Source organism: Crotalus tigris, unplaced genomic scaffold (genome assembly GCF_016545835.1).
Source record: "Crotalus tigris isolate CLP2741 ecotype Arizona unplaced genomic scaffold, ASM1654583v1 scf7180000024506.7606697, whole genome shotgun sequence".
Lineage (NCBI taxonomy): Eukaryota > Metazoa > Chordata > Lepidosauria > Squamata > Viperidae > Crotalus > Crotalus tigris.
In genome coordinates, this window is record NW_024100678.1 from 1802291 (window position 1) to 1828551 (window position 26261).

A 26261-nucleotide genomic window follows, 5' to 3' on the forward strand; every position below is an offset into this window, starting at 1 on the left:
AGGTTGAGAACCACTGGGTTAGAGCATCATTTCTTTGTTTCTTTACCTTAAATCACAGTATTTAGAAATGCTTCGAAATAGATAAGGACTCACTGGAGAGAAAAATAGTATAAACATTCTTCATTCTGCTGTAGCTTCAGCAATCCACAGTATCTTTACTTTTTATCATTACTTTTCTTGGCAGTGTGCAATGCCTTGGGGGAGTGGGGGGAGGAGTCTTCCACTAACCTCATATATAGCTTATTTATTAATATGTTTTAATCTTGTTTGCCCAAAAACCTGATAAGATAATGTTGAAATGTAGGAGGAAGTTAAAATAGGAGATGAACATTCACAGAAGCAGGAGACTGCGTACTTGATTGTACAGTGTCTGTTTTTTCCCTTTTGGGAAAATATGAGGGAATCCCTTTTCCAGCAATTGACAAATGAGTTACTGAATAAAATATCTTTCTTCCTTTCTTAGCTAATTTAAGGAAATGGAGATTATAAACTGGGTACTGTAAAGAATCATTGAGTGGTTCTTTTTTTTTTTTTTTTACTTAATTTTGCAATCTCCTTTTCCTGAAAATAAGTGGGATTCTGATAATCCTGAATGTCTCTATTAGTTATTATGTTACACATTTAAATCGGTTAAAAGAAAGTCTGCTGCTCTGCTCCCTCTTTGAAACAGTTACAGTCATCAGGCCAGGTAGCAGATACATTTATTTCATAACTGGGCTACTTCAAATTGGTTTAAAGTACATGGTAAGTATCCAGTTCTGGGGTTTTGTTGTTTTTACTTTAATAGTTAAAGAACTGTCACGGAATCTTTCACCCTCCCTCTGGAAGTAGAAACTTGGGATTTTTGGGCCAGAGATTCTCCCCCCCCCCCCTCAACCTGCAATTAGGGTTAATCAGCCAAGTACTGTGGGAAGGTTTTGCAGAAAAAAAAATTGCTTGAGCAAATGTGATGCAGTTGAAAATATATAGGAAAGGATAGGTAGCAAACCAGATTTTATTGGGCTACCTCTGGCTTCAAGACATTAAGTATGATTTGGCTTAATCGAAATGCTTAATTGGGTAAGTTGAGAGCCACCTGAAGTTGCTAATGTTTTGACTTTTAAGTTAAATACTGCCGACTTTTTACTGAGACTTTTACATCTTGCTTATTCCATTACAATAGTATGTAAGATCAGAGCCATTGTAATATTCTGAATGTTAGGATATTATGGATAGAGTTTCCTGCTCGAGTAGGGGGTTGGACTAGAAAACCTCCAGAGTCCCTTCCAACCCTGTAATTCAAGCATGTTAAACTCACAATGTCACATGATGTTGCGCAATGTATTGGGCCGGTTTTGCCATTGCCGGCAATGGGGTGGGCGCAGCTTCCACATGACGCGTCCGGCCCACGGGCCAGCAGTTTAACACCCCTGCGTGTAATTCTTCTGGTATGTTCTCTGTTTGATGTTTCATTTCAATGAAATGCACAGTTTGCAACCCATTAAAGTACTGTTTTGAGTCAATAGGACAGTTAATTGTTTAAATTGCTTATATTCACCTTTGTTTTGCATGTTTGAGGTGGTTTTCAAGTATTATACTTCCTCTTATGCTATTTGTGTTTTTAGTAGCACTACCATAGTAATGCATCCTCTTAAAGGGCAGCAGCAGCTTTAGTTTTTCTCAGTTATTAGGGGACAATGCAGTAATTAAGTTTTCTACAGAGACTATTCAAGCAGTATAATACTTTTTATATAGTGCTATTGTAATTACTTTAAAATATGCTTCTTTTGCAATATTTCTATTTTGTAATGTGGATTTGCGTACTCACAGTGTATCTGAAACCATAAGAATACAAGACTGTGTACAAGAAATATGCAAGGATGAAAAAGAACAAATTCTGTGTAGTGCGTGATGGATGTTTGAGCCAGATGATCGATGGGATCAAAATTGGAGCCCTTGTACTTGCAGCTCCCTTGGGTACCTCATCTTTCTTGATACAGAGACTATGTTTTGCCAACTCTAATAATAATAATAATGATAAAGTTGGAAGGGACCTTGGAGGTCGTCTAGTCCAACCCCCTGCTCAGGCAGGAAACCCTATACTATTTTGGACAAATGGCTGTCCAGTTTCTTCTTAAAAACTTCCAGTGTTGGAGCATTCACCGCTTCTGGAGGCAGGTTTTTCCACAAAAACAAGCACAACGACGAAGATGGGATTCGAACCCACGCGTGCAGAGCACGAAGACATTGGAGACTCATTGGTGTTCTCTAAACTCATAAAATGCATGGTTATACCAGGATTTGCTTTTAAAATCAAGAGACAGTGTAATATTAATTCCACTAGATTGCTTTTGGTCCTAAGTAGTTTTGAAGTCTGAACTAGTAGAATTGTCATGACTTGAGAAGAAATATTCAAGAGCTGGCACAAGTGTCTTGAGCAGAGCTCTGTAAAACCAATATAAAAGAAAGAATGTTATGGATTATTGCTTTGGTTAGCACCAGGCTGCCCAAATTATTTATTCAGTATACCAAAACAAATCTTTGCATAGGTAGAAATACTTGAAAGGACTTCCTGAATGTATACTTTACATTTTATTTATGGCTTGTGAACAAGGCCCATTGAGTCTGTCTGGCTTAATCAGTATGGAATGAAGGGAAATGAAATTGTACCAGCTGCAGCCTTGATAAAGGCATTCCAGGAAAGCACTTGAAAAGATATATGGAGGCAGGTTGCCTGCAGTTTATCGGAGTTTTGCTGCTCGTGTCCTTTTTATTTTCTGTGATCAAGAGGCAAAGTATTTGGCTTGAGGAATTTGGGAGTTATTTAAAAGTCACTTTGTATTATAATGCAATTTTAAAAACTTGAATATAGTACAATGAATCTTTTATACTTTGAATCCAAAACAAATGATATAAAGAGCATGTGGCTGCCGACGGCCCATTTTTTTCCAGTTTGGTGAGGTCATTATATTCAGGGTTCTCTGGCTTTGCTGCATAATGGTGCCATTGGGGATCAGGAAGCATCAAAGATAATGATGTTATATTTTCTTTTGATGTTAAGGAGAAACAGTTGGATGAGATATTAATGGCAGTAGTTGCCTAGCATATTAAAACTGTCAAGTGCAATGGCTGTTTAATATTAATCATTCAAATACACTGAACTAATATTCACAAACATATCAAAGGATGCATTTATAGTAAGAGGTTAAAAAAAAAACCCCAAAGTTTTGTGAAATAAATTCCTAAACTCATGTAAAGTTATTATTAGGGCCTTATAAAAGAATGATTTGATGAAAATACAATCCACCAAAATAAATAAATCAAAACCAGTATATTAATCATAGAATGCATATCAACCGAGAAACAGCAGATGCTTTTACAGGTAGTCCTTGACTTATAGCCATTTGTTCAGTGACCTTTTCAAATTATAATGGTGCTAAATGAAGTGACACACTCTCAAAGTTCTCAATATTGCAGCGCTCTGCAGTCATGTGACAAAAATGTGGGCGCTTGGCAGTGCGCCTGACCTTACTACCATGGGAGTTCCTCACGTTTTCCCCATTGCAGGGTGGGAGGCCTCAGCTGGCTAGACCCACCCGTATATGGGCCTTTTACCTCAGAAGTATTGTAAGAACAGGTACACGTCTCAGCTGCAATGGGGAGAGCCGGTATTGCAATTATTGACCAAGGCAGTCACACGGTTGCCACACGATCCAGATTGTGGAACTTAATTGTGGTCCTAAGTTGAGAACTACCGGTATATCCTTCATCGACTTGAATAGTGTGATTAGGTTGAGAGACTCCATTTGCCCAAGTGTCAATGAATTCATTAGGCAATGAATTTGATCCATTCGGGTTGGCTTAAAAAAAAACAAAATAGACACTCAATAAGCTAAGTTCTCCTTCGAGCAAGAATGCACTGTAGGCTTTACCAGTCCACAGACTATAGCCACTCTCATGGTTCAGATTATCCTTGGATGAATTGCAACCACTTGTTCAGTGACAGTTCAAAGTTATAATGGCACGAAATGTGATCACAATTTAGGCACTCAGCAATTGACCCTAACCATTGCAGCATTTCAACGGGCATGTAATTGCCATCTTCTGTTTTCCCTCTCAGCTTCCCACAAGTCAAAGTCAATGGGAAAGCTAGGAGGAAGTTTCATTCCTGCTCCTGCTTTTTTGCTGTGTCCATCATTCTGCCCACACTCCATTGTGCTTGCCTGTAGCATCCACCCTCACCCCATAGAGCCTGCACATAGTACCTGCCTGCCTATGCTCTGTAATGCCAGCTTTGGCACCGGTCCATAGCATCACCATCCTGCTTATGTCGGACTCCTGCCTCTTCCCAATTCACAATCACGTGTGGTCCTCCCTTAACAACAGTAACCAGGACTGCCAGGATTGCCATTGCTAAGGGATGTGGTCACTTAGTGCTGCATTTTACATCCACATTGCTTACTGATGAAAATTTCAGTCCCAATTGCCATTGTAATCCAAGGACTACTGCATGGTCCTTAAGAGAAAATAACAAAAGACCAAAAAAAAACAAAAAAAAAAACCTCTTCCAGCGTGAAGGCATATCTCCCATAAGACTACACCAGTTGCAGGTCAGCTTTGGACAGCTATCTAAAAAACATAGAAGGCTGGACTTTAGCGACTATCTGAGATCACCAATCTTCTCAGCCCCCCCCAAAAAAGTAAAGCTGCTCTGAAATTTCAGCATCAGAGTAGAGTAGAGTAGAATAGAATAGAATAGAATAACAACTTTATTGTCATTTTGAATGTACACTAATTGGCCTACAGCATCAGAGTAGAGTAGAGTAGAGTAGAGTAGAATAGAATAGAATAGAATAGAATAGAATAGAATAGAATAGAATAGAATAGAATAGAATAGAATAGAATAGAATAGAATAGAATAACAACTTTATTGTCATTTTGAATGTACACTAATTGGCCTACATTAAAATGAAATTTTGTTGCATACAGCTCTCAAAGGGTCAGCACCTCCAATATACACTACATAAATATGACAAAAATAAATAAATGCAGAATTATGCATATACTTAACATATATTATATGACCCAGAGAAACAACACAGTCTAGTTTAGATTATGTATACATGTGCATGGAGAGAAAAATGAATCTATTGATCGATGGGGCTCTAGTTTTGGCTAAACTTATTCACATCTATGCATTGCACATTTCAAATATCAACTAATTGGTATAAATCTGTTATAGTTCCGATCTTTGAAAATAACAACCCCCAAAGTCCAGCAAACTTGCCCAGTCAGTATTGTGAGCAATACCTAGCAATGAAGGGCATTTCCTGTCTCCAGGGAAAATTTTGGTTTTTTTTTTCTGCATTTGACTTAATTCTCAGAAATAGGTTATGGGGAAAAAATATCTACCTTCTCAATCAGCCAGATACATTTTGCTTTAAATATGAAATTGAGCAATAACAACATTCTGCAGGTTTGCTGTAACTTTCAATGGCCTTTTGTATTTGCTAGTCCTACATCCATTCAGGTGAGGGTGAACCAGGACTGCATTTAGGCTCCAATTCTCTTTAGCTTTAAAGTAAATTCACTGAATCAAACCCTTCTTCATTAGGTAATAAACATGACCACTTTAACAAGGCCTCCACAAACATACAGACGCAAGTGTGGGAGCAGAGGCAGTCCTCAAGATGGAACTCTTGAGAGTGGGAATTGAACGTGTTTACTTTGCCCTTTTTTATTCACTATGGCACAAATACTTAATAGTAATCTGGGACTGCATATATTTAAAAATTAAATCATTTTGTAATTATATAATTGTAGTTCTTCTATCCTAGAATTCTTGAATACTAATATCTCCGTGTTTATAATACCTTAGCCTCTTTCTTATTCTGCACAATTCATAATAAAGGTTATGCTTGTTACTATTTTCTATAGCATTGCCGTCAATATGGGACATCCGTTGAGCAGTATAATTATGAAAGGAGTAAGGAAACTAATTAGTATTTGTTTCGGGATTTTAGAATTTCAAAAACTTTGGAGAAGCGTTCCTGTGGATTCTATGGATGAAGAGAAGATAGAAGAATATCTGAAACGCCAGGGCATTTCTTCCATGCAAGATGTAGGCCCAAAGAAAATAGTAAGCAACTTTCTATAAGCCTTTTCTTTCATCAGAATTAATATAATTAATTTACATGAAATGGAGATTTTAAGCAGACAAGAGGGAAAAATGAATAGATTGCTTAAGACAGTGGTTCTCAACCTTTCTAATGCCGTGACCCCATAATACAGTTCCCCATGTTGTGGTGACCCCCAACCACTTATACATCACCGGGTGCCAGGGGCGTGGCCAAAGAAAAGGGGGAAAAAATGGCGGACAGCCTTGTTTGGCGACCACCATGAAATGGTCGTTCGACCCCAAATGGGGTCCCAACCCACAGGTTGAGAACCACTGGCTTAAGACAATGAAATTACAAGGCAATAGATAGAATCCATTTTCCTAACATTAAATGAGGCAGTTCTCTCATTTGGGTCTTGTTTTAGTTTAGAGGCTTCACTTGTACCCATTTCAGTCCTTTAGATAGCAATCCATTGCCGCTGCAGAGAAATGACTTGGCTGCTTGTTTTGGGCTGGATAGTTTCCTAAGATCAAACAACATTGACCCATATGTGTACTGCCCTCAAGAGAGGAGGGAATGTTAAAATGCACAGAAATTCAAAAATGTCCTGAAATATGGTTTTGCACATAGATCTGCCTTTCTCCCACTGTCCAGCATGAAGAAAAGTCCCTAAAATTCATAAGGAACAGAATTAGAAATCACTTCAAATACTACCATGTAATTTCTTTAGCAAGTGCTTAATAAACTGTATAATCTAGCCGCTGTGTATATTTGAAACCACAGGCAGCTTGGCTGCACAAGAGGTACAAGAACAAACTTGGATCATAAAGCCATTTTTAAAATAATTCTAATATGGGAAAAATGGGTACATTTGCAGGATGTTCAGATAATATCTGTAATGTTCAGATAATATCTAGTCTGGCCTTCAGTCTTCAAGAATGAAAATATACTAACCTTTTGAGATTGGAATGGGATGCACTTGTAAGTCCTATAGAGCTCTAACTCATCCCTATTTCACAATAAAGACAAAGAATTAGCTTCTCCCTTTCGAAAAAAAATATGCTTAGAAAGCGAGCTGAGTGCTTGGCAATACAAGAGTTATAAATTATGACTTAGAAAGAGTGGTCAGGGAAATGCTGTTCACTCTTCCTCTGTTTTTTGTGCCTTTGCTCAGTACTACCCATCAGTTTTTTGCAAGAATCCATGACTAGGATGTGTGCTCTCAGTTTAAACACTTTGCTCCTTACAACTGTAGGGCTTGCATACATCTTAGAAAGCTGAGCTCCAATGGGAGGTTAGTGTATGTAGCTTTGTGTAGACTTGGATTTGTTTAACAAAAGCATTGCAGTTCTGATAGCTTACTTATTTGCTTCATTTTTATATCAAAATCTTTTGACTATTTTGGGGATTGGACGAAAAGAAAGTAGATGTCTTAAACTTTCTAATTTAAGATACTCATTTTGTCCCTTAATCCCTTTATGGAAAATTTCAGTCTTGGGACAGGGTGGGATTGCTCAGGACCTCCCTAGAGCATTTTTTAATTCATGCCCTCACTTCGCCGCACTGCTTCAAAAACAGTTTGGATCTGCAAAATGGATATTGGGTAACTTCCAATTATTTCTGGATCAAACATCTGTGTATTAGTAGATGGCTTACCGGTATAATTTATGTTCTACCTATTTAAAAAGCCTCTAAAGCCTCAAATAAGTTTCATTGTTTATTTCTGATATTTCTATGCTGTCTACTCTAAGTAGAGCAGCTGTGATACAGCAGGAACCAAAACTTTACACATGCTTTTACGTTTAGATTTTATTTGGCTTTAGGTCACAATTTAATCTCTCCTTTTTTAGTAATAATACCCGGAAGGTCAGATGGTTATTATGCAGCCTTTCTATTAACCAACAGGAATTTTCAGATGACTTACAATGTACCAGTTCCATTATCTAGCTTAAAGAATGCAACAGATCATGTCTCTTGAAATTTAAGCTGTGTTTATTTTTTCTTGCTGGTGTCTGGCCGTAATCAAATTGTGATTCGATTTGAACAGAATGAACAAAAAAAAAGTATTAACCATAATTGAAACATTCCAAAGAGGCAGACTCCAAACTTAAGATTCCTTTCCAGTGTTCTTTCCCTGAGCCAGTTTTCACCTCTCTATGGCAGCTCAACACGGAAATATTGGAGAGCAAGATATTCCACATGGGGGGGCTACAATTGAGAAGCCTGTACTATGGGATCCCTGCCTGTGAAAATACTTAGGGGAACACGGCTCTCGTGAATGTGACTTATTTCTTCTTTTAGATTCCTATTCAGAAGAGGAGGAAGCCAGCTTCTCAGAAGAAACGGAGGTTCAAAACTCACAATGATCATTTGGCCGGTGTATTGAAGGATTATTCCGATGTAGCTCCTGCCAAATAAATTGGTCTTCTGAACTGAACTGTTATGTTGATGTGGATGCTTAGGACGCAGATGTCCTTTGTATATCTGATGTGGTTCTTTCCTCTTCCACTTCTGTAGCGGATGAAAAGTAACAACTTTTGGGATCAAGAATAAACTATTTGTCGTAACATTTACTTTACTGGTTAATATAAACTTGGATCAGAGCCATTATTATCAGTAGACTTCTGATATTGAATTATATTTAGCATGTAATGCTAAGGTTCATGTTCATCAGTTAAAATTTCTTTGAAGAATTCTTTGGCATTCTATGGGAGTTTTATTCAGCTGGGTTAACCTAGATAAATCTCAGATTTTTGATGTCAAGAAAACATGTTTATAATAAAATCATTCAAAAAAGTTGATTGTTTTCACATGTTTTCCTTGTTTTTTGACTGAAAAAAGGCGGCATGCCATTTAGATATAGACAGACAGTATTTTAGGTAATAATTTAAGATGAAACCTTTATTTAGAAATGTAAACTCTTTTTTTATATTTATTTTTTTTCCACAAAGTGACATTTCATGCATTATCCTGAAGATTCAATTTTAATTTTCAAGACTATTTCAGTTGGTTATTTCTGGTTGTTTCATGGTGCCCATGCAGTATCTTCTAAATTGTGCAATTTGTGTTAACATTCCATTTATGTCAGGAATCCTTGAACTGAAATATACCTCCAAATAAATCATTAAACTGTTACAAGAAAACATAGGATTTGGAATGGTCTTCCCAGGTCCTAGATATTATTGAAGATCTGTGAGGAGATCCCAAAGTACAATGCATGCCAAGAAGTCTCAGAATATTTCTGAGTTGGAAGAGCTCTGTGAGAATGAAGAGTGAGAATAAATCCTAAAAGTAAAGCTAGAACGACTCAGCTGGCTACCGAAAATGTCTGCCAAAGGAGATATTACAAAATATACTGCCTGAAAGAGTATCCAAACCTCTGCCCCTATGTATCTTCTTACCTTGAATCTGTAAATAACTGCACGTAAATTGTTAAGTATGGATTGAAATTTGTAGAACACTGTTGCGTGTAGTTTTGTATCATGTAGAAATTTTGCCATTTTCTATTCACTTAAGGATTTATTGAAATGTACAATTTGACCAAGGGTGCCTAAATTTTGCACACAAGTGTATTTGCATTGTTTTGAATTACTTTAGAATTAAAAAAAAAATAAGACAAGCCTGCTTCTTTATATATAGTGATAGTGTGACCTTCCATTATATAACTGCTGGCTGTGATGAAGGAAAGAAAAGGGCATGAGTTGGGGGAAGCGAAGGTAAGAGTATATTTTTCCCAGAGATTGGAATGTATAGTTGATTTAATATGGGTAATTGATTTAATCTGAATAAATTGTGTATTTACACCCTGTTCTAGAGAAATGAAAGATAATGAAACAAAAAATTGCTGCTCTAGAAATAGTTTGAGTAATTGATAATGATGTTATTAATCAGGCAGTAAACCCATGAACTTATCAACTGTGGAGAGGAAATTTATGTTTATGCACTCAACTATGCATTTTCTTTTGGCTTTAAAGATGAAACTAAGCAAGGAAACAATGATGCTTGAGCATAGACAGCCTCACTGAAAAGCCTGGCTTTAAAAACCGAGAGCATAATTTTTTAATTAGATTAATTTGGTGATAAAAATATAGATCTGTTGGATGTTACTGAGCAAATTAGTAAGGGTAATTTCATTTCTTCTGCTAATATTTTTAATTTTATGAAGTAAGACATGAAAAGGAAAAATTACTGTAGCAGGATTTTGTATGTTTGCTAGAGAGCACTGATAATGAAGCTGTTTGTAATGCATTTGATATATAATTCATCACAGTCCTTCCAAGCTTCTATCTAGAGCAGTGTTTCTCAACCTTGACAATTTTAAGGCATGTGAACTTCAACTCCCAGAATTCCACAGCCAGCATTGCTGGCTGTGGAATTCTGGGAGTTGAAGTCCACATGCCTTAAAATTGTCAAGGTTGAGAAACACTGATCTAGAGAATAGAGAAAAGTAAGTGAATTTGGAGAAAATAGGTAAAGAATGTCCATTTGGTTCTTCCTGTCACTTTCTGTAGCACAAGGAACTCGGTGGTAGGACACGAGAGGGTGCCAGGCTTTCAGAACTGATGATGGAAAAAGATTTGAAGATAACAATAATCACAAAGTCATAGTGGTGACATTGTTATCTTGAGACTGAGTCAGGTAGTTGCAAATGTGTTGGCATGAATCTTTTATTATCCTACTGCTCAGAGACAGCAGAGGCATATCCTATGCTTGGTTAAAGTAAATGTATTTTCACCATCAGGTACTTTAGAATTCCTTTTCCTATTACAGAGCCAGGTAGAAGAGGATTATATCTTGTTTTCAGAATTCAGAAATCAAAAACGCCTTTTGTTAATTATTACTACTTCAATCATTTTCCTTTAAATATGGGGAACATAAATAAGAGTTATTCCAGCAATTGAATCTCAGTTTCTTCACCTAGCCAAACTTCTATAAAGTGTACCAAAGTGAAAATGGTCTGTGAGCCTTACAAGCTACCAAATGTTACACGAGTGTTTGCAAACAAGAAAGAAGCAAATAATCTGCATGGAGATTTGAATAGGATGAATCCATTGTATTTATGCTTACTGATATACTATACATATACAAATAATCCTCCACTTATAACAACTGAACTCAAAATTTCTGTTGCTAAGTGAGACAGTTAAGTGGTTTTGCCCCATGTTACGACCTTTCTTGCCATAGTTAAGTGTTGTTAAGTTGTTAAGTGAATCAGGCAGGTGTTAAGTATTTGTTAAGTGAAACTGGTTTCCTTATTGATTTCTTTTCTCAGAAGGTCGGGAAAGTGTCCACATGATCCCAGAACACTGCAACTGTCAAATATGAACCAGTTGCCAATCATCAAAATTTTGATCATGTGACCATGGGAATGCTGCTAATGTGCTGCATGTGTGAAAAACTGAAAAATCACTCTTCAGTGCCATTGTAACTTTGAACAGTCACTAAACAAAAGATTGTTCAGTTGAGAGCTCCCTGTGTACATGTTTTTCTATCTGTAGGTGCCCTTTTTATCTTTCATGTAGCATCCTTAAGCATGGGATTTCATTTCTGTGCCAATCTGTGCCTGGTAGTGATTAATTGATAATAGAGTCCTTGTCTTAAAAGGCAGGATTCGAGGATCCACGTGGAATGGGACAACTCACCATGGCCAACTCACTGCAGCCAACTCGCCGTGGCCAACTTGCTGCAGCCAACTCATCGCAAGACAATTTGTCATGGCCAACTTGCTGTGGGACAACTTACTACGGGGCAATTTAACAAATCAATTTAACTATTTCAAATAAATATTTTAAATTTTGTCATTCACATGTCATTTTGTCCATTTTTGCATCCCTTCTTTAATGATTCTATTCCATCATTTCTTTGATATCAGTGTAACTCTTGTCCCGTGGCAAGTTGTCCTGCAGCGACTTGGCCATGGTGAGTTGACCTTGGCAAGTTGGCTGTGGCTAGTTGGCCATGATGAGCTGGCTGTGGCAAATTGTCATAGTCCTGGATCTATGCCATGCCTCATCTCTTCCCTCTTCCACAATAAATGCAGTTTGTTGGAAGAACAGAGTCTAGCTCTGTTCAATATCAAAGCTACGATGCTCTTTCTAAGAATGTTAATGATTTCAATCCATGAAGGATACTCATGTGTAGTTATTCTCATTTATTATCAGTTGTAAAACAATTATTTCTGTATTGTGGGTCTTCTTTAGTGTATATGCATACCCATGCTGTCTTTAACATTTTATATAAGATCTGCGTAAGCTTGTGACTCTTGCTCTTACCTTGTTGAGTGCAGGAGATCAGTGACTAATTATAAGTGGTTAGCTTGGGAACTAATAATTTGGATTCTCTCTATTTGTATGTCTGTGGAGATTCTCAGTCATCCAAGTCATGGTTGTCCCAAAGGTGTTTTTTCAAAAAGCAACTGGACTTTGTTTTTCCTTGAAGACATTTAGCTTCTCATTCAAGAAGTTTCTTCAAATCCTCTCCAATTGATTTGGGGCAGGGCTTCTACCATATTTTCTGTCATGGTTAATAGGATGGGGGTATTTAGTATAGGCCTCTTTTACACTGAAATTGAGACTCTGGAGTGGTTCTTCTTAGCCTCTCCTATTTAAACTTCTCTCAATCTCCTAACAGAGATGGTTGGGTTTTTTTCTTCTTTTTCCTGATGGTTTTCTTGTGATTTTATTCTGTAGGAGTCAATTGCAGGATTTGGGAGAAGGTTAAGGACAGGTTCTGAAAGGCTGAGCTGTGTAATTTGTGCAGACTACACCCCGTAATGAGTCTCAGAATCTGTGGTAATCTTTAGGAGGTACCTGAGCCAATACTGACTTGTAGCTGCTATTTTTCCAATTTACTATCGAAGAGGGAAGTATAAATGAAAACTGGGTTGGGGTGAAGTATTAAAACTAAGTATTAACACTGATTGTCACCGATTCTAATTTCCTCAAATGGGTACAAGTAAATAAAGAGACATGGTTTTTATTTTATTCATTACTTTTATTTTTAGAAAATTATAATAGAAAAGTATCTTTGAACAATTTTTTTTCTTTTAAAAAAATCAGACAAATTGGAAGCATTGTATAATTCAGTCACTGCCAGTAAAAGGCCGTAGAGAAAAAGTCAAATGTTTTGTGAAACAATCCAGCACAAATATTTTTAGGGTTGTTTAACCACCTACAGTTACATTTTAAATTTGTTCAATTTATCCATATTGTTTGCTTAATAATGGGCATTTTTCAGTTCCAACCTGGGACTCTTCTGATGTGTTCAGAGTACAACTCTCAGGAGTAGCAGCTGCATCACATTGAGAGGAGGACATGCCAAGCAACCCCCTTGCAATTACATTTTTGATGTATAATTTATATTTCTTACAAAATAATTTATCTTATTTCAGGATAAGCGATAATAATCCTGGCAGAGAGGCTGCTTCATGAAAATTTGATCCTACTTAACCCTATGGGCTTCTCTACTGAGCAAGCCAGCAGAATCACTATTGTAAAATCTCTGGGCTAGCAGAGCTATACTATGGGCTATACTATGCCCTAGGTAACTGCATTCCTAGCTGCCCAAAGAACTGCAGGGTGCACTCTTATGCACCCAGAAGCAAGCCCTATTCAATTCAACAGACCACATATCCACGTAAAGTGGAAACAGGAAGCAGATTAGAAAAACTTTAATAATTCAGGTCATTAGCTTCTAAGAGGTGCAGCCTTTGGCTACAGCTGAATTTGTGAGTCACACCTGAGCTAAAGCTGATCTATGGGAGAGTTTTTTTTTCTCTTCAATAGAAAGAAAGCAACCTTTAAAAAAAAAAAAAGCGGTTCTAGAGTCCCATTGCAGCACTAAAGTCCAACCAGACTGGGTAATGTCATATGTCTATAGCCATTATCTGGCTCCTAAAGATAAACTTCAAGAAAGTGGAAAGTTTGAAGCAGCTTTTCCTTGGCAGGTTGTGCCTGAAACCATTCCCAGTATTGCTTTGTTCCTAGAGAGGCAGCTTTATCTTTTCTTCTCTTTTTTTCCCAAGAGCCCAGATTTACAGTAGGTGAAGCTGAAAAGTTATTTAAAAATGGGCAGCAGGAAGTTCAGGCCCTGAAGGCAATTCTTTACCTGGGGCTGCTACTGCTGCCACCTCAAAAACCACTATCTGGAACCAGTGCATAGATTTGGGGCTGACTACATATGCCAGCTACTGAGATTACCTGGGAAAAAACAAGAATAGCTGGCAAGCCAAATGCCCCAAAGGTGGCCATTTCATTAGAACCAGATTCAGAAAAAAAAAACAACTTTGGCATTTTTTATAGGCATGAGGTGCTGGGATCAACAACTGAAGTTCAGTTTTCTGGATCAGTGCTCCAATCACCTCTTACCTTCCCCAAGAATATGTTTAACAACAATTTGCTTTACATCTAGAACAAAAAAACACAAAACTAACCTACCTTCCAAAGATACACATACATACACACACGGTGTATACGTTCTTATAAAAGTAGATGGTATGTGTTAGAAACTTGATTTAGAATACATAACTTCCTGGGCAGCTTTGCCATCCAGGATGGGTTCTCACAAATACCAGGCTTTTTTTTCCTTTTTCCAAATAATACACACAGTTGCATGAGATATATTTATCTGAAGAGAAGTGGTATACTATGATAGACACAGTTGCAGAAATGTTCATAATTATGACTGCACATTTTCATTCATAATATCCTTTCTACTTTCTACTGTGTACTACTTATTCCCACGCAATTGCGTATCCAAATATAGAGGGGGAAAAAATACAGCAGGAACTAGCGATCAGGCACCGCTAATGTACAGCGCACCAACTGTTACAATCATGAAAAAGCTATTATATTGCTGATTGTCTTGCTCAATATAATTTGGCACAATTAGGCAAAACATAAAAATAAGTACTACAAGAATACACTTCATATAGTTAAAACACACCATCTCAGGCACCAAAACCTGATAACCAAAATGTCTGTGCATTTCAAACAATACACTTTTTAAAAAATCTGAACCAGATTTAAAAACATGCCTTGAACATGCATCTTAAAAGGGTAGGAAAAGGAGATTACACATATTTAAAAGTCAAACATATACAGTAATCAGTTCTTCCGCCGAAAGTAAAGTCTTCTTACTTAAAATGCTTGGTATAAAAAAATACTTATTTGCTGCTCTGCTTGAAAATAATTTTTTCAAACCAGAAATTCATTCATGCTTATAGAATTGAAACTCTTAAGCTTTTATACAATGTAGAAGAACATATTATTATTATTATGGTTCATCGCATAGTCAACCAGATGTTTTTAGACTGGATTTGGCGTTTTTATCATTACCATTATTATTCAATACTTTCTATTTTATTTTTAAGAAGATGTGTGATAGAGGCTGTGGCAAAGTCTTGAAGGAATCCACGCTCGTGTGAGGGTTTTGTTTTTTTTTAAGCCTGTAAAAAGAAAAGACATGCTTATGAGGAAACAACAATACAATCAAAAGTTCCAAATGGCCAGAAAGCCAAGAACAGCCTTCCCAAACCTGGAGGCCATTGTTAGTGGAAAATCCAGAGAATGACAAAATATAGTGGATGCTAAAATGGGAAAGAGATAATGAAGGCTAATATTGGATGGAGATAAGGAGGTGGTCTATACTTCCATGTTAAACTGCTGGAGTACTTGCCGTGAAAATGCAGTAAATTAAGTCACAGTCTAGGACTAAAATATGTAAAGCTTTAACGTGTAAGGCACAATAGCAAAAAAAACCCCCAAACCCTTATTGATCCTTACTATTCCTGGTAGAATACAATGGTGCTTGAAAGTTTTGTGAACCCTTTTGAATTTTTAATATTTCTGCATAAATATCATCTAAAACACGAGCCCAAAAACTAGATAAAGAGAACCTAATTAAACAATTGAGTAAAAAATACTTGTCCACTTATTTATGAAAACAAAATGATCTAAAGCTACATACTGTATTTATGGTAGAAGCTTGGTCTCTGTTTCCAATGCTGAAGAGGTATTAAAAGATTTTTGGTTCACTCAAAATAAAGTGTATTTTTATGACTGCAGTAGATGTTGACTTACCGACCACACTGCAATTTGGAAGATGAAGGTAAGACCCCAGTAGCGACTTTGGAAGAATGCATTAATACCCACAAGACAGAGTGTAGCCGCCATCACACACCTGATACCTAAGGCAGAGATAAATGTGTCATCAGAAACTCCATTTATTATATGCTGAATTTATAAAGTATCACTGATTAATATATGCAATACATTTCTCCTCTCTCCTAAATGATTATCTCCCAATCTTATTTCTGAAAATGGAAGCCAAACGAGAACAAATTGCCTCACGCCACTTAATAAAAATCTCTTGTCTTACACAATCTCTTAAAAGTCAAATACGTTTCAGCTTAGGGAAGAGCCCGATCATTGTAACTTTTATATAGCATCGTGAAAACAATTTTCCCTGCTTACATACAGGGTTTGGATAATAGATAAAAATAGAAGTAGACTGATTTATATACCCATGAACTCACACAATGTTATTTATTAATCTGTAGCCAACTGAAATATAATACACAATTATGACACAAATAGCTATAATAGAACTTAGTTATTCATCAAACTTTATATATTGGGTTCATGTTCTTATCTAATGTGCAGAAATACTATTTTTGGCTTTCTTTTCCTGACTATATATTTTATTTTAGTGTTACCAATACATGCCTTAATTCACTGTAGTGATTAAGGCATCAGGCTAGAAACCGGGAGACCTGAGTTCTAGTGTCTTAGGCATAAGTCAACTGGGGCAGTTCCTCTCTCTCAGTCCTAGGAAATGGACAAGGGCAAATCACTTTTGAAAAACCTTGCCAAGTCAACATTGATTCCAAGGCACAGATACAGTTCATGATTAGACACTTCAGTCACTTTTTTGCTTGTTTATTTATATTATTTATATTTTACTTGTTACTAGGATTTCTATACTGCTTCAATCACGTATTTCCAAGCAGTTTATAGAATCCAACATGGTACCAGATGAATATAGCAAAATATAAACAGCAAATGCGTCAATACATCTCCAATAACTGAGCATTCATAACTCAGTATTTTATCATATGGTTTCCCAAAGAGTTTTTATACTCCACCATTAACCTCTGAAGGCTCTGCAGACAAGTAGCATCTTAACTGCTTTTCCAAAGACATGAAGGCTATAATCCTGTTATTTCCCAACATTTGAACTGCAGAAACCTCTTCAACTCATAGGAGATAGGCCATTTTACTTGGCTATTAGAGCAATAAAGGAAGATCTTGAGGATAAGTACATCTATTCCCCCCTCAAGACTAGGAAATGATAACTTGCTAAATATCACACTGAATCACAAAAATGTGAGTTAACTTATCTAAAAAAATTCATTCCTATTTATGGATGATGTGATTTCCAATGATTGAAACAATTTGGAGAATCTACTAAGCAATTATAATTATATGATATCTATTTGTAAATTGAAAACTGTAATCAATGGAAATGCTGACATTTAGCTAGATTTTATAATGATTAGTCAACAATGTAGCCGCCCATGTTTTTGTCCAAATGTGGAATAGGATCAAAAAAAAGAAATCTCTGTTATCCTCATAACCAGCCTAGAGAGATAGGCTAGGATAAGGAATAATTACTTGCCCAAAGATGGGCACTGAAATCAGTAAAAGGCAGCTTTCCTATTGGCAAAAGTTGGATGGGTGAAGTCCAAGGATCTCTTCCTCAAAATGATCTAAGCCAGCAAGAACGGTGAACTTGGAAGTATTGGCTCATTGTCCAAATAGGAACAGGCTGTTGTAAAATACTGGCCCGAAGTAGGATCAACCCATGTAGCCATTTTCCAATTGCTAGGCTGCTTTGCCAGCAGGTGTGTTTTTAGTGTATGAAATAACCATTCTATGGTCTTGATTTTTTAAAAAAAGAGTCTAGTTACTTTTTTGATGCCTCAAGATTCATATGCGTTATGGAAGATGAACTTTACATACAGATGTTTCGCGGTTTTGCTGTTGCAATAACTTAGAGAATTGTTCCCAAATATGGTTATGCTTGCATAATGTTTTGGAGAGAAAAATCTGTAAGTCCTCCAATCTTATTTTTAAATCTCTCTCTCTCATACACAAATATGCTAGTATGAAAATAACTTACTGCTGCACTCATTGTATCTGTGCTTAAAAACACCGGCCAATTCTCATTTAGTCACCGATGATTAAATTATTTAGGCTTGGGAAAAGAAAGTTGCTATATTAGGAAAAATACATTGAGTTTGCAAAGAGAACGCCAGTGTAAATCATTATATTCTGTCTAATGAAGCTGTGATGCGATTTTCAAATGTGACAAGACTAAGCTGAATAGATTGGTGGAGGGAGAAAAGTTTACTGGAATTAGAAAGTTATCTTCATCAATCCTTTGTGTATTCACTTTGATTTACTCTCTTCCGAATCTTAGCAATTTCAAAACTCACTTTGGGATAGAAATTGCTGGATTTAAAATGAAGCACAAAAATAGGTCAATAGCATCTCTTCTCCCAATGTAATACAATACTGGACTAATCATGATTAAAATTTAGACATATGAAGATCAACTTGTTCTGAGGTGCTTAACAATTTCATACATGACCAAAATAATAATAAAAAGCCTTGGCAAACTAAAAGGTTGAGTAGTGAATTTCCAATGAAGACTGGTCTCCTGTTGCGTGCTCATATGCACAGCATGAAGAGACAGTCTCTCAGAACTCAGCTGTACTCTATGATGTTCAACAGACTGCCACTGAACATCAGAGCTTCTTCAAAACATCTCCAACTGCATGACCATCAGGTATGTTGGCCTTCAACTCCCAGATCCCCTGCCACACAGTTACTTTGTCACATAATCCGATACCAGCCATATTCTTAGATGTAAAGGAACAGGAAATGAAAGCGCACTTTTGCATCAGCAACAAAATTTTTTTTTTAGCATTGTACTACTATATTTTTCCTGGTTGGCTCTACTGAACCATTACCATTGCTGAAGTTTGCTCAACCAGGGTTTGTTTTTTTGTTTTTTTTGGCTTCTGACTAAGCAGAAACTGCATCAGAAATGCTCTGATATTGTGGTTTTGAGATTGTCCCATAGAATCTGAAAGTGTTCTTAATGGGTAATACTAAGTGGGATCTGCAACAAAGACTGGGTTGATATGTCATGCTAAGTCATGGCTCAGTAATTAGGGTTTAAAAGTATATTAAGTCATAAACCACAGTAGCTGGATTTATATAACACACTAAGCCACAATCAACCAACCATATTTTGACAGCACAGCATGTGATCTCCGTCACAACACTGTTCTTCTTTTAAGGTTCCACCAAGCTGCCAAGACTTTTTTCACAATACACTGCATTACATTCTCACACCCAGCAGACGACTGTTTTTCCTGCAGACGATCAGCATCCTATCTTACTGATGATGTTAAGAGCTGTTTTGCTCATTAGGGTTTTTCTTTCAACCTAGTTATGTTGCCGTCCCTGTAAATCTGGTGTGTTCCTCTGAGCATGCTGACACCTCCCTCTTTCAAGTCCAAAACCATTCTCTGCAACTGTCACAACTGTGTATCTGACATCACTCGTGGCACCTTTTCCTGAACAAAGAGCTTGTATTCGGTCACATGTCTTCTGCCACCAAAAGATGCAAGAAAAGCAACAGATCCATTTTGGAGTGCTGCCAAACTACACCATGAGATAATGAAGCCTAATAGTTACAGCTCCCAAGGCTGAAATTGAGAATACGCATAAGTTCCCAAATCCACAGGGCTTCAGGGGTGAGAAGGAGACATAGTATACAGAAATATATGCTATGTAGGAAGTCTGAAAAATACAGCTCCAAAGGAGGGGGGGGGACTTTTGAGTTTTGACCACTGCCTGACTCAGACCAGCAGTTCCTCAGGAGAAAATTTTCCTCCTCCTTTCGGCCCATCAGGGCCAGCCACACTGCTTTGCATTCTCAAGTTGTCCCATTTTGTTTACAGAACTAAATTCAGCTTGCATTTTTCTTCTTCTTTTTTCTTTTCACCCCGTGGCTTCTGTCCTTCCGTAACCTTGTATGTACCCTTGATTTACAGCTTTCCAACCCTGAAGTGCAGCCAGTGAAGTTTAGCTTTTGTTGCTGGTGGTTTTTAAAAAAAAAACAGATTTGTTTTATTTGGCTAAAAATAATTTAAAAATAGACAAAGGTAACTGGTGAATCAATTCTCTTTGGTTCAGAAACAAAAAGCTGCAAAAGTCAGAGAGGCTGGCTTGGGTTCGTTTTATCTAGAGGGGAGATGGAATCTGTAGTTTGGACATGAACCCTCAACATTGTAGTTATATCACTTGTCTATTCTGACATTCACCTAAGAGCCACGGTGGTGCAGTGATTAGAATGCAGTATTGCAGGCTAATTCTGCCTACTGCTAGCAGTTCGATTCTCACTGACTCAAGGTTGATTCAGCCTTCCATCCTTCCAAGGTCAGTAAAATGAGGGCCCAGATTGTTGGGGGCAATAGGCTGACTCTGTAAACCGCTTAGCGAGGGCTATAAAGCACTGTGAAGCGGTATATAAGTCTAAATGCTATTGCTATTTCAGATCATCTACCAGTCCTGAACCAGGCAAAATAGCACTCCCTCCTTCCTGAGCCACTACCCCAGGTATTACAGGGGTCTCATATACACAGGGAAGGGATTATTTACATCCCTAAAAGAATGGGGGATAACTAATCACTGGCAATATGAAAACATCATGAGGTCTTCATGTTGGAATGCAATCTTTACAAAAGACCTTGCTTGGAAAGCTCCCACTGCAGGCAAGGTGGGAAGTTATAGAAAGTAACAGACTTTGTCTTTTGTTGCGGTATCTGAAGAACATCAGATTTAACTCATTGCAATGGCCTTAAAAATTCCCCAAATACCCACTAGCCTACATGATTAGGGCCTTTAATTTATAATGTCATAATTTATTTTTTATATTTGTTTATTACTGCTAGCAAGCTCAGCTCATTCCTACATCCATTTTTAACTGATTAATAACATCATATTAAAATAAGGTTTAGTCCTGTCCCCCCCCCATATTTTTTTTAACCGTGAGAAAGAATGTACAAAAACGCCTTTTTCTTACATATGTCATTTCGAAGGCATTACAATTTCTAATTTCAGCCAATTCATTTAATTTAAATCAACTGTTAAGGTGTGTGTTGGGTCTTGGATCTGAAGAGATGCAGAGCCCAATCCCCAATTGACCATCATGATTTTCAACCACATTCTGTCCCAGCCCAGTTTCCTGATGTATGCTGATTTGAGCTTCCAGAATATTAATATTAGTAGTACTGTTACTACTGCTACTAATATTATGCCACAGAACAACAAATCTGTCCCCTCCAAATTGCATAAGAGAGTTCTCCTTCTTTGTCAAAGGGTAGTTTTTCAGAGAGAAGATATATGGAAATAGGGGAGAAGGGAACAGCTGCACGGGGGAGAGTAATCACAGGTTCAGACATTCATTCTACACACACCACAAAAAACAGAAGCCACAGCCCTTGCACTTTCCCTGGTGATCGGCTGGAGCCTCTGGCGAGTGATGCTTGTGCTCTACTCACACAGGATTCAGCAGAACTGACGGGACTTCCAGCCCTGAGAAGTAGCCTCTGAGGGAGGGAGCCAGCGGATCTGAAAAAGACCAAAGATCACAAGTGAGAAATGGGACTCGGGCAAAAATGAGCAATGCTTTTTGCACAATGCCCTCTTTCTAGTTCCTTGGAGCTAGGACTCATCCTTGTGTTTCAAACAGCAAGTTGGATCCATTTTTCATTTGTTTCATTTATTAGCTTTAAATTTTATATCCTGGGTCTGCTGCAAGGCAACTAATGAAGGGAGTACCATAGCTACTTAATCATTACACATAGTGAAAAAGCAGATTAAAAACAAAACTGAATCAACAAGAAGAATGAGAATGCAAGGAGCATTAAAAGAGGGAATAGATCTGCATTACCTGATTAACCTACTGAGATCACTTATGAATCTAGCTGTTTTAAAGAATTTTACTTTTAAAAAAAAACTCTGAGCAGAGAGCAAATTTTTGCCCTACTGTACTCTGCTCACATCAAAAAGTACTATATAATTCAGTGGAGCATTGAGTATTGAGAGCAGGAGATTAGTAAGCATAAACTTATTCCTGCAATTTGCAGATCCCACTTGAGATTAGTGGTCATTATCAATATATGCACTGCCTCCTTTCATATTTCAGAAGGGACTATTTCATATTTAAAAACTAAGGAGTGCCTGAGACACCTAGAGATTTAAAAATCAAGACATTATGTGGTTGTTGTTAGTTGCGAAGTCATGTCCGACCCATCGCGACCCCATGGACAACATTCCTCCAGGCCTTCCTGTCCTCTACCATCTTCTGGAGTCCATGTAAGCTCACGCCTACTGCTTCAGTGACTCCCTCCAGCCATCTCATTCTCTGTCGTCCCCTTCTTCTCTTGCCCTCCATCTTTCCCAGCATTAGGCCCTTCTCCAGTGAGTCCTTCCTTCTCATTACGTGGCCAAAGTACTTGAGTTTCAACTTCAGGATCTGGCCTTCTAAAGAGCAGTCAGGGTTGATCTCCTCTAGGACTGACTGGTTTGATCGCCTTGTAGTCCAAGGGACTCGCAGGAGTCTTCTCCAGCACCATAGTTCAAAGGCCTCAATTCTTTGGTGCTCAGCCTTTCTCATGGTCCAACTTTCACAGCCATACATTGCACCTGGGAAAACCATGGCCTTGATTATGCAGATTTTTGTTGGCAGGGTGATGTCTCTGCTTTTTAGTATGCTTCTAGATTTGCCATAGCTTTCCTCCCCAGGAGCGTCTTTTAACTTCTTGGCTGCAGTCCCCCAAGAAAAACATTATGTGGTGGGGTTCCATAATCATATTTACATAATAATACAACATAATGAATGTTAAGTTATAGTAAAAGATGCCTCACCCTTTATTGTATGTAAAAATCTAAAAGGAAAACAGAATGTAAATTTCCTAGGTATATATGGCAAAAAGTAAAAAGCCAGCCTTCACAACAAAAATCACTTCAAATTCTGGCTCACATTCAAGAGAATAAATTGATCCTGAAGAATACAATGGTTGGCCATTTTATCAACCATTACATTCTTAAATAGAGTCCTCAGTCTATCATAATTATAACAAACCATCTTTTTAATTCTGGCAGTTGAGACTAGCTATTCCAACAGATTCAAGTGCTGGCATTGCTTGAGAAGTTCTCCATCTCTTTCTCTCCCTCTTCCTCCCTCTCTCTCTCTCCTTAGCATGATATTATGCTAGTTAAGGGGTCATACCCCGTCATCAGGATTGCAGAAAGTGAGAGAGACCATAGCACTTCCATTTCTCATTCTGTAACTCATGTTTTGTTATATAGTATTTCTCTTATTGTAAAGATATTCAACTACAGCTAATAATCCCTACCTAGTCCAATTTCCATGCCACACGAATCCATTTGAATTACACTTTTAGTATGTGACCAATGGATTTTAGTTCTCTTGTTACTATCTAATCAATGAATTTTAGTCCTCTTGTTACTAGTCCTCTTGTTACTATCTTAACCTAAGTTTTACTATTTGTAAAATATACCATATTGGAGCTCATAGATTTTATAATTACTGCCTTTTGCTGTGTCACAATTTGTTTTTCTAGTTTTCTGAGCGGGTCAGTTACTGTAATAAAGTGTTCCTATGATTCTAAGGACAGAGCAGAACAATTAGAGACTGTTAAATACTCATTCTGGATGTTTATCAGCACTAACCAGTCAAAGGAAACTCTACCCAGCTATCAGGTAAGATCTTCAATCAGGAAGGATCATATCTGCTGGGACTGGGGGAATGGTCACTATTATCAGAAAATAAACTACCGGGGAAACTCCTTGCTGGAAATACAGCACAGAAGAGATTGAAGAGAGACTGACGAGAGAAATGGCAACTAGCAGTGGAAAGAAAAAAGAAAAAAGTTACTCGGTTCCTGCCCTACAGGTCAGTGGCTTGAAGTCACTAGCAGGCTCATTAACTTATTGTGTCATTTCATTCCCAGCCCTCCCTCATGGATCAAGAAGCTATTTTTAAACTTGTTGGAAAGATGGGTGGGCCTGAAGCCAAACAGGGAGAAGGGAAAGTTAAAAATTCCTGCTAAGTTGATCTTTTCTTGTCTCACAGATATCAATGTGCAGTCATGAGACAGACATGAAATATTCTATCTTCACTGCACATTTAACATTTAAAAGCTTAACTGAATATGGAATATATTCAGAAACGACAGAGTATAAAATATTTGTGAAAATGCTGGTAGAACCTAGTGCCTCCATCACTGGGGTCTTAGATGTTCCCAGAAGAAGCAGCCTGGTCCTCCACAAGAGGGAGTTCTCTCAGTCCATTCCTCACCTCATCCCTTTCTTTTCCAGCTGACATGAAAATGAAATTTCCTCCTCCAAGATGAATTCAAAACCACACTGCAGTTTGCCAGCTAATTATCAACACAGAGATTATAATATTACTGCTATAACAATAAGGATCACAGACAAATACAGGAGAACACTATATAGGGGACGTGATTTATATCCTTGAATTCTGCAGCCACAATTCATTGTTGACATGCCTTCCAGATAATTCCAGATGAAGCAATCATGTTTTAGTAAACAATGTTTTGATTCCCTTTTGCAGAGCATCTGTTACATCCTTGGTGTGACAACAGATATTTCTCTAGCATTATTAGAGATGCAATAGAGTTTCACAAATGTCCAGATAATTTAAAAAGGAAGAAAAGTTATCAACTGACATCTATGTATTGGTCAGTAGTTGGTTATGAGTGTTTTGCTCAGTTGAACATGAACTGTATGTGAAGACGTGATATTTGGTGCTTCTGGCAAAACAATGCATGTTCATTTACTTTATGTGGCGTTACATGAAGGTCATTACATCAGTACATATATCTTGCTTAGAATCTTCCTGGACCACTTTAAAAAACTTACCCAAAACAACAAAGAATTCAACCAACGCCAAATGAAAACAAAGAAGCCAGCAGATGAAGCAATTTCACACTTTCCATCAGATAAAAAGATAAACCACTACATTGCTGCTAAATGTTATGAAAAACTCAGATTAAATCAATTGGATTCGAGTCACTCATGTCTGCAGAAAGTTCTGGACAAGAGAGTACAAAAATGAGTAGCTCTTCCCTGTTAACATGCAGTGGTGTCTGCAGGAGAATCTGAAGACAGCAAGATGGGTGATGGTGGCAGCACAAAGACCCACCCCGTTTGTACTTGTATTGTCACCATGATATGCACGGGTAAAGGGACAGGGCTTCACTTTCACTGCTACGGCTGCCATGTTTTCATCCTACCTGTGAATAATGTCCTACTGCTGATGCCAGGCCATACCTTTTTTTCCCTCTACTGCAGATGTATTGCACTACATTCCCCTCAACTCAGTACCAAAGCCAAGGAGACTGGAAAAAGCTCTAATACTTCACGGTATTTAGATGAACCCCCAAAGCAGCAGGATAGGAGAGCAGACTTATCACAGTAATCAAGTGAAAGACCTGAAAATCAAAGTTGTGCAAAAAAAGGCATCCTTGTAACTAAAGTGAATGTGCTACCAGATTTGCACTCCAGGACAAGGGCAAACTTTTTAGATGAGATAGGTCAAGTTTTAATTCTGAGGAGGGAGGGAAGGAGGGAGGGAGGGAGGGAGGGAGGGAGGGATTCCATTCAAAATAAACTAACTCCTTGAAAAACAGTGACCTTCTTCATCATCTTAGAAAACTATCTTCAAAGGCCTTAATTAAGAAGCTGACAGAATCTGTCACTTCCTCCCTGATACTAGTCTAGGGCAGGGGTAGGCAACCTTGGCTTTTAAGACTCATGGACTTCAACTCCCAGAATTCCTGAGCCAGGAATTCTGGAAGTTGAAGTCCACGATCATAAAAGAGCCAAGGTTGCCTACCCCTGCTCTAAGGTTATCCTACATTATACATTGCAACAACCCAATGCTTGGCAGTCAGCATACTGCATCAACCTGAATAAATGCAACCGCACAATCCTCTTATGTGTCTTATTCACGATTTTAAAAATGTAAAAGGCAGGC

General features: G+C 37.7%; 2 protein-coding genes across 3 annotated transcripts in view; one reads left to right on the forward strand and one right to left on the reverse strand.

The window, feature by feature from the left end:
- GTF2E2 (general transcription factor IIE subunit 2) overlaps positions 1-8897 on the forward strand; it is a 44915-nt gene extending 36018 nt beyond the window's left edge. For both annotated transcript variants that reach the window (XM_039333741.1, XM_039333743.1), the window contains exons 7-8: positions 6003-6118; positions 8400-8897. In XM_039333741.1, the coding sequence (XP_039189675.1) occupies positions 6003-6118; positions 8400-8516 (233 nt within the window). In that variant the 3' untranslated portion in view covers positions 8517-8897. The remainder of the gene's footprint in view (positions 1-6002; positions 6119-8399) is intronic.
- A 4173-nt stretch (positions 8898-13070) lies between these two features.
- RBPMS (RNA binding protein, mRNA processing factor) overlaps positions 13071-26261 on the reverse strand; it is an 83352-nt gene continuing 70161 nt past the window's right edge. Inside the window, exons 8-10 of the mRNA XM_039333537.1 lie at positions 21733-21802; positions 16178-16284; positions 13071-15543 (exon numbers count right to left, since the gene is read on the reverse strand). Coding sequence (XP_039189471.1) covers positions 21740-21802 — 63 coding nt within the window. The 3' untranslated portion in view covers positions 13071-15543; positions 16178-16284; positions 21733-21739. The remainder of the gene's footprint in view (positions 15544-16177; positions 16285-21732; positions 21803-26261) is intronic.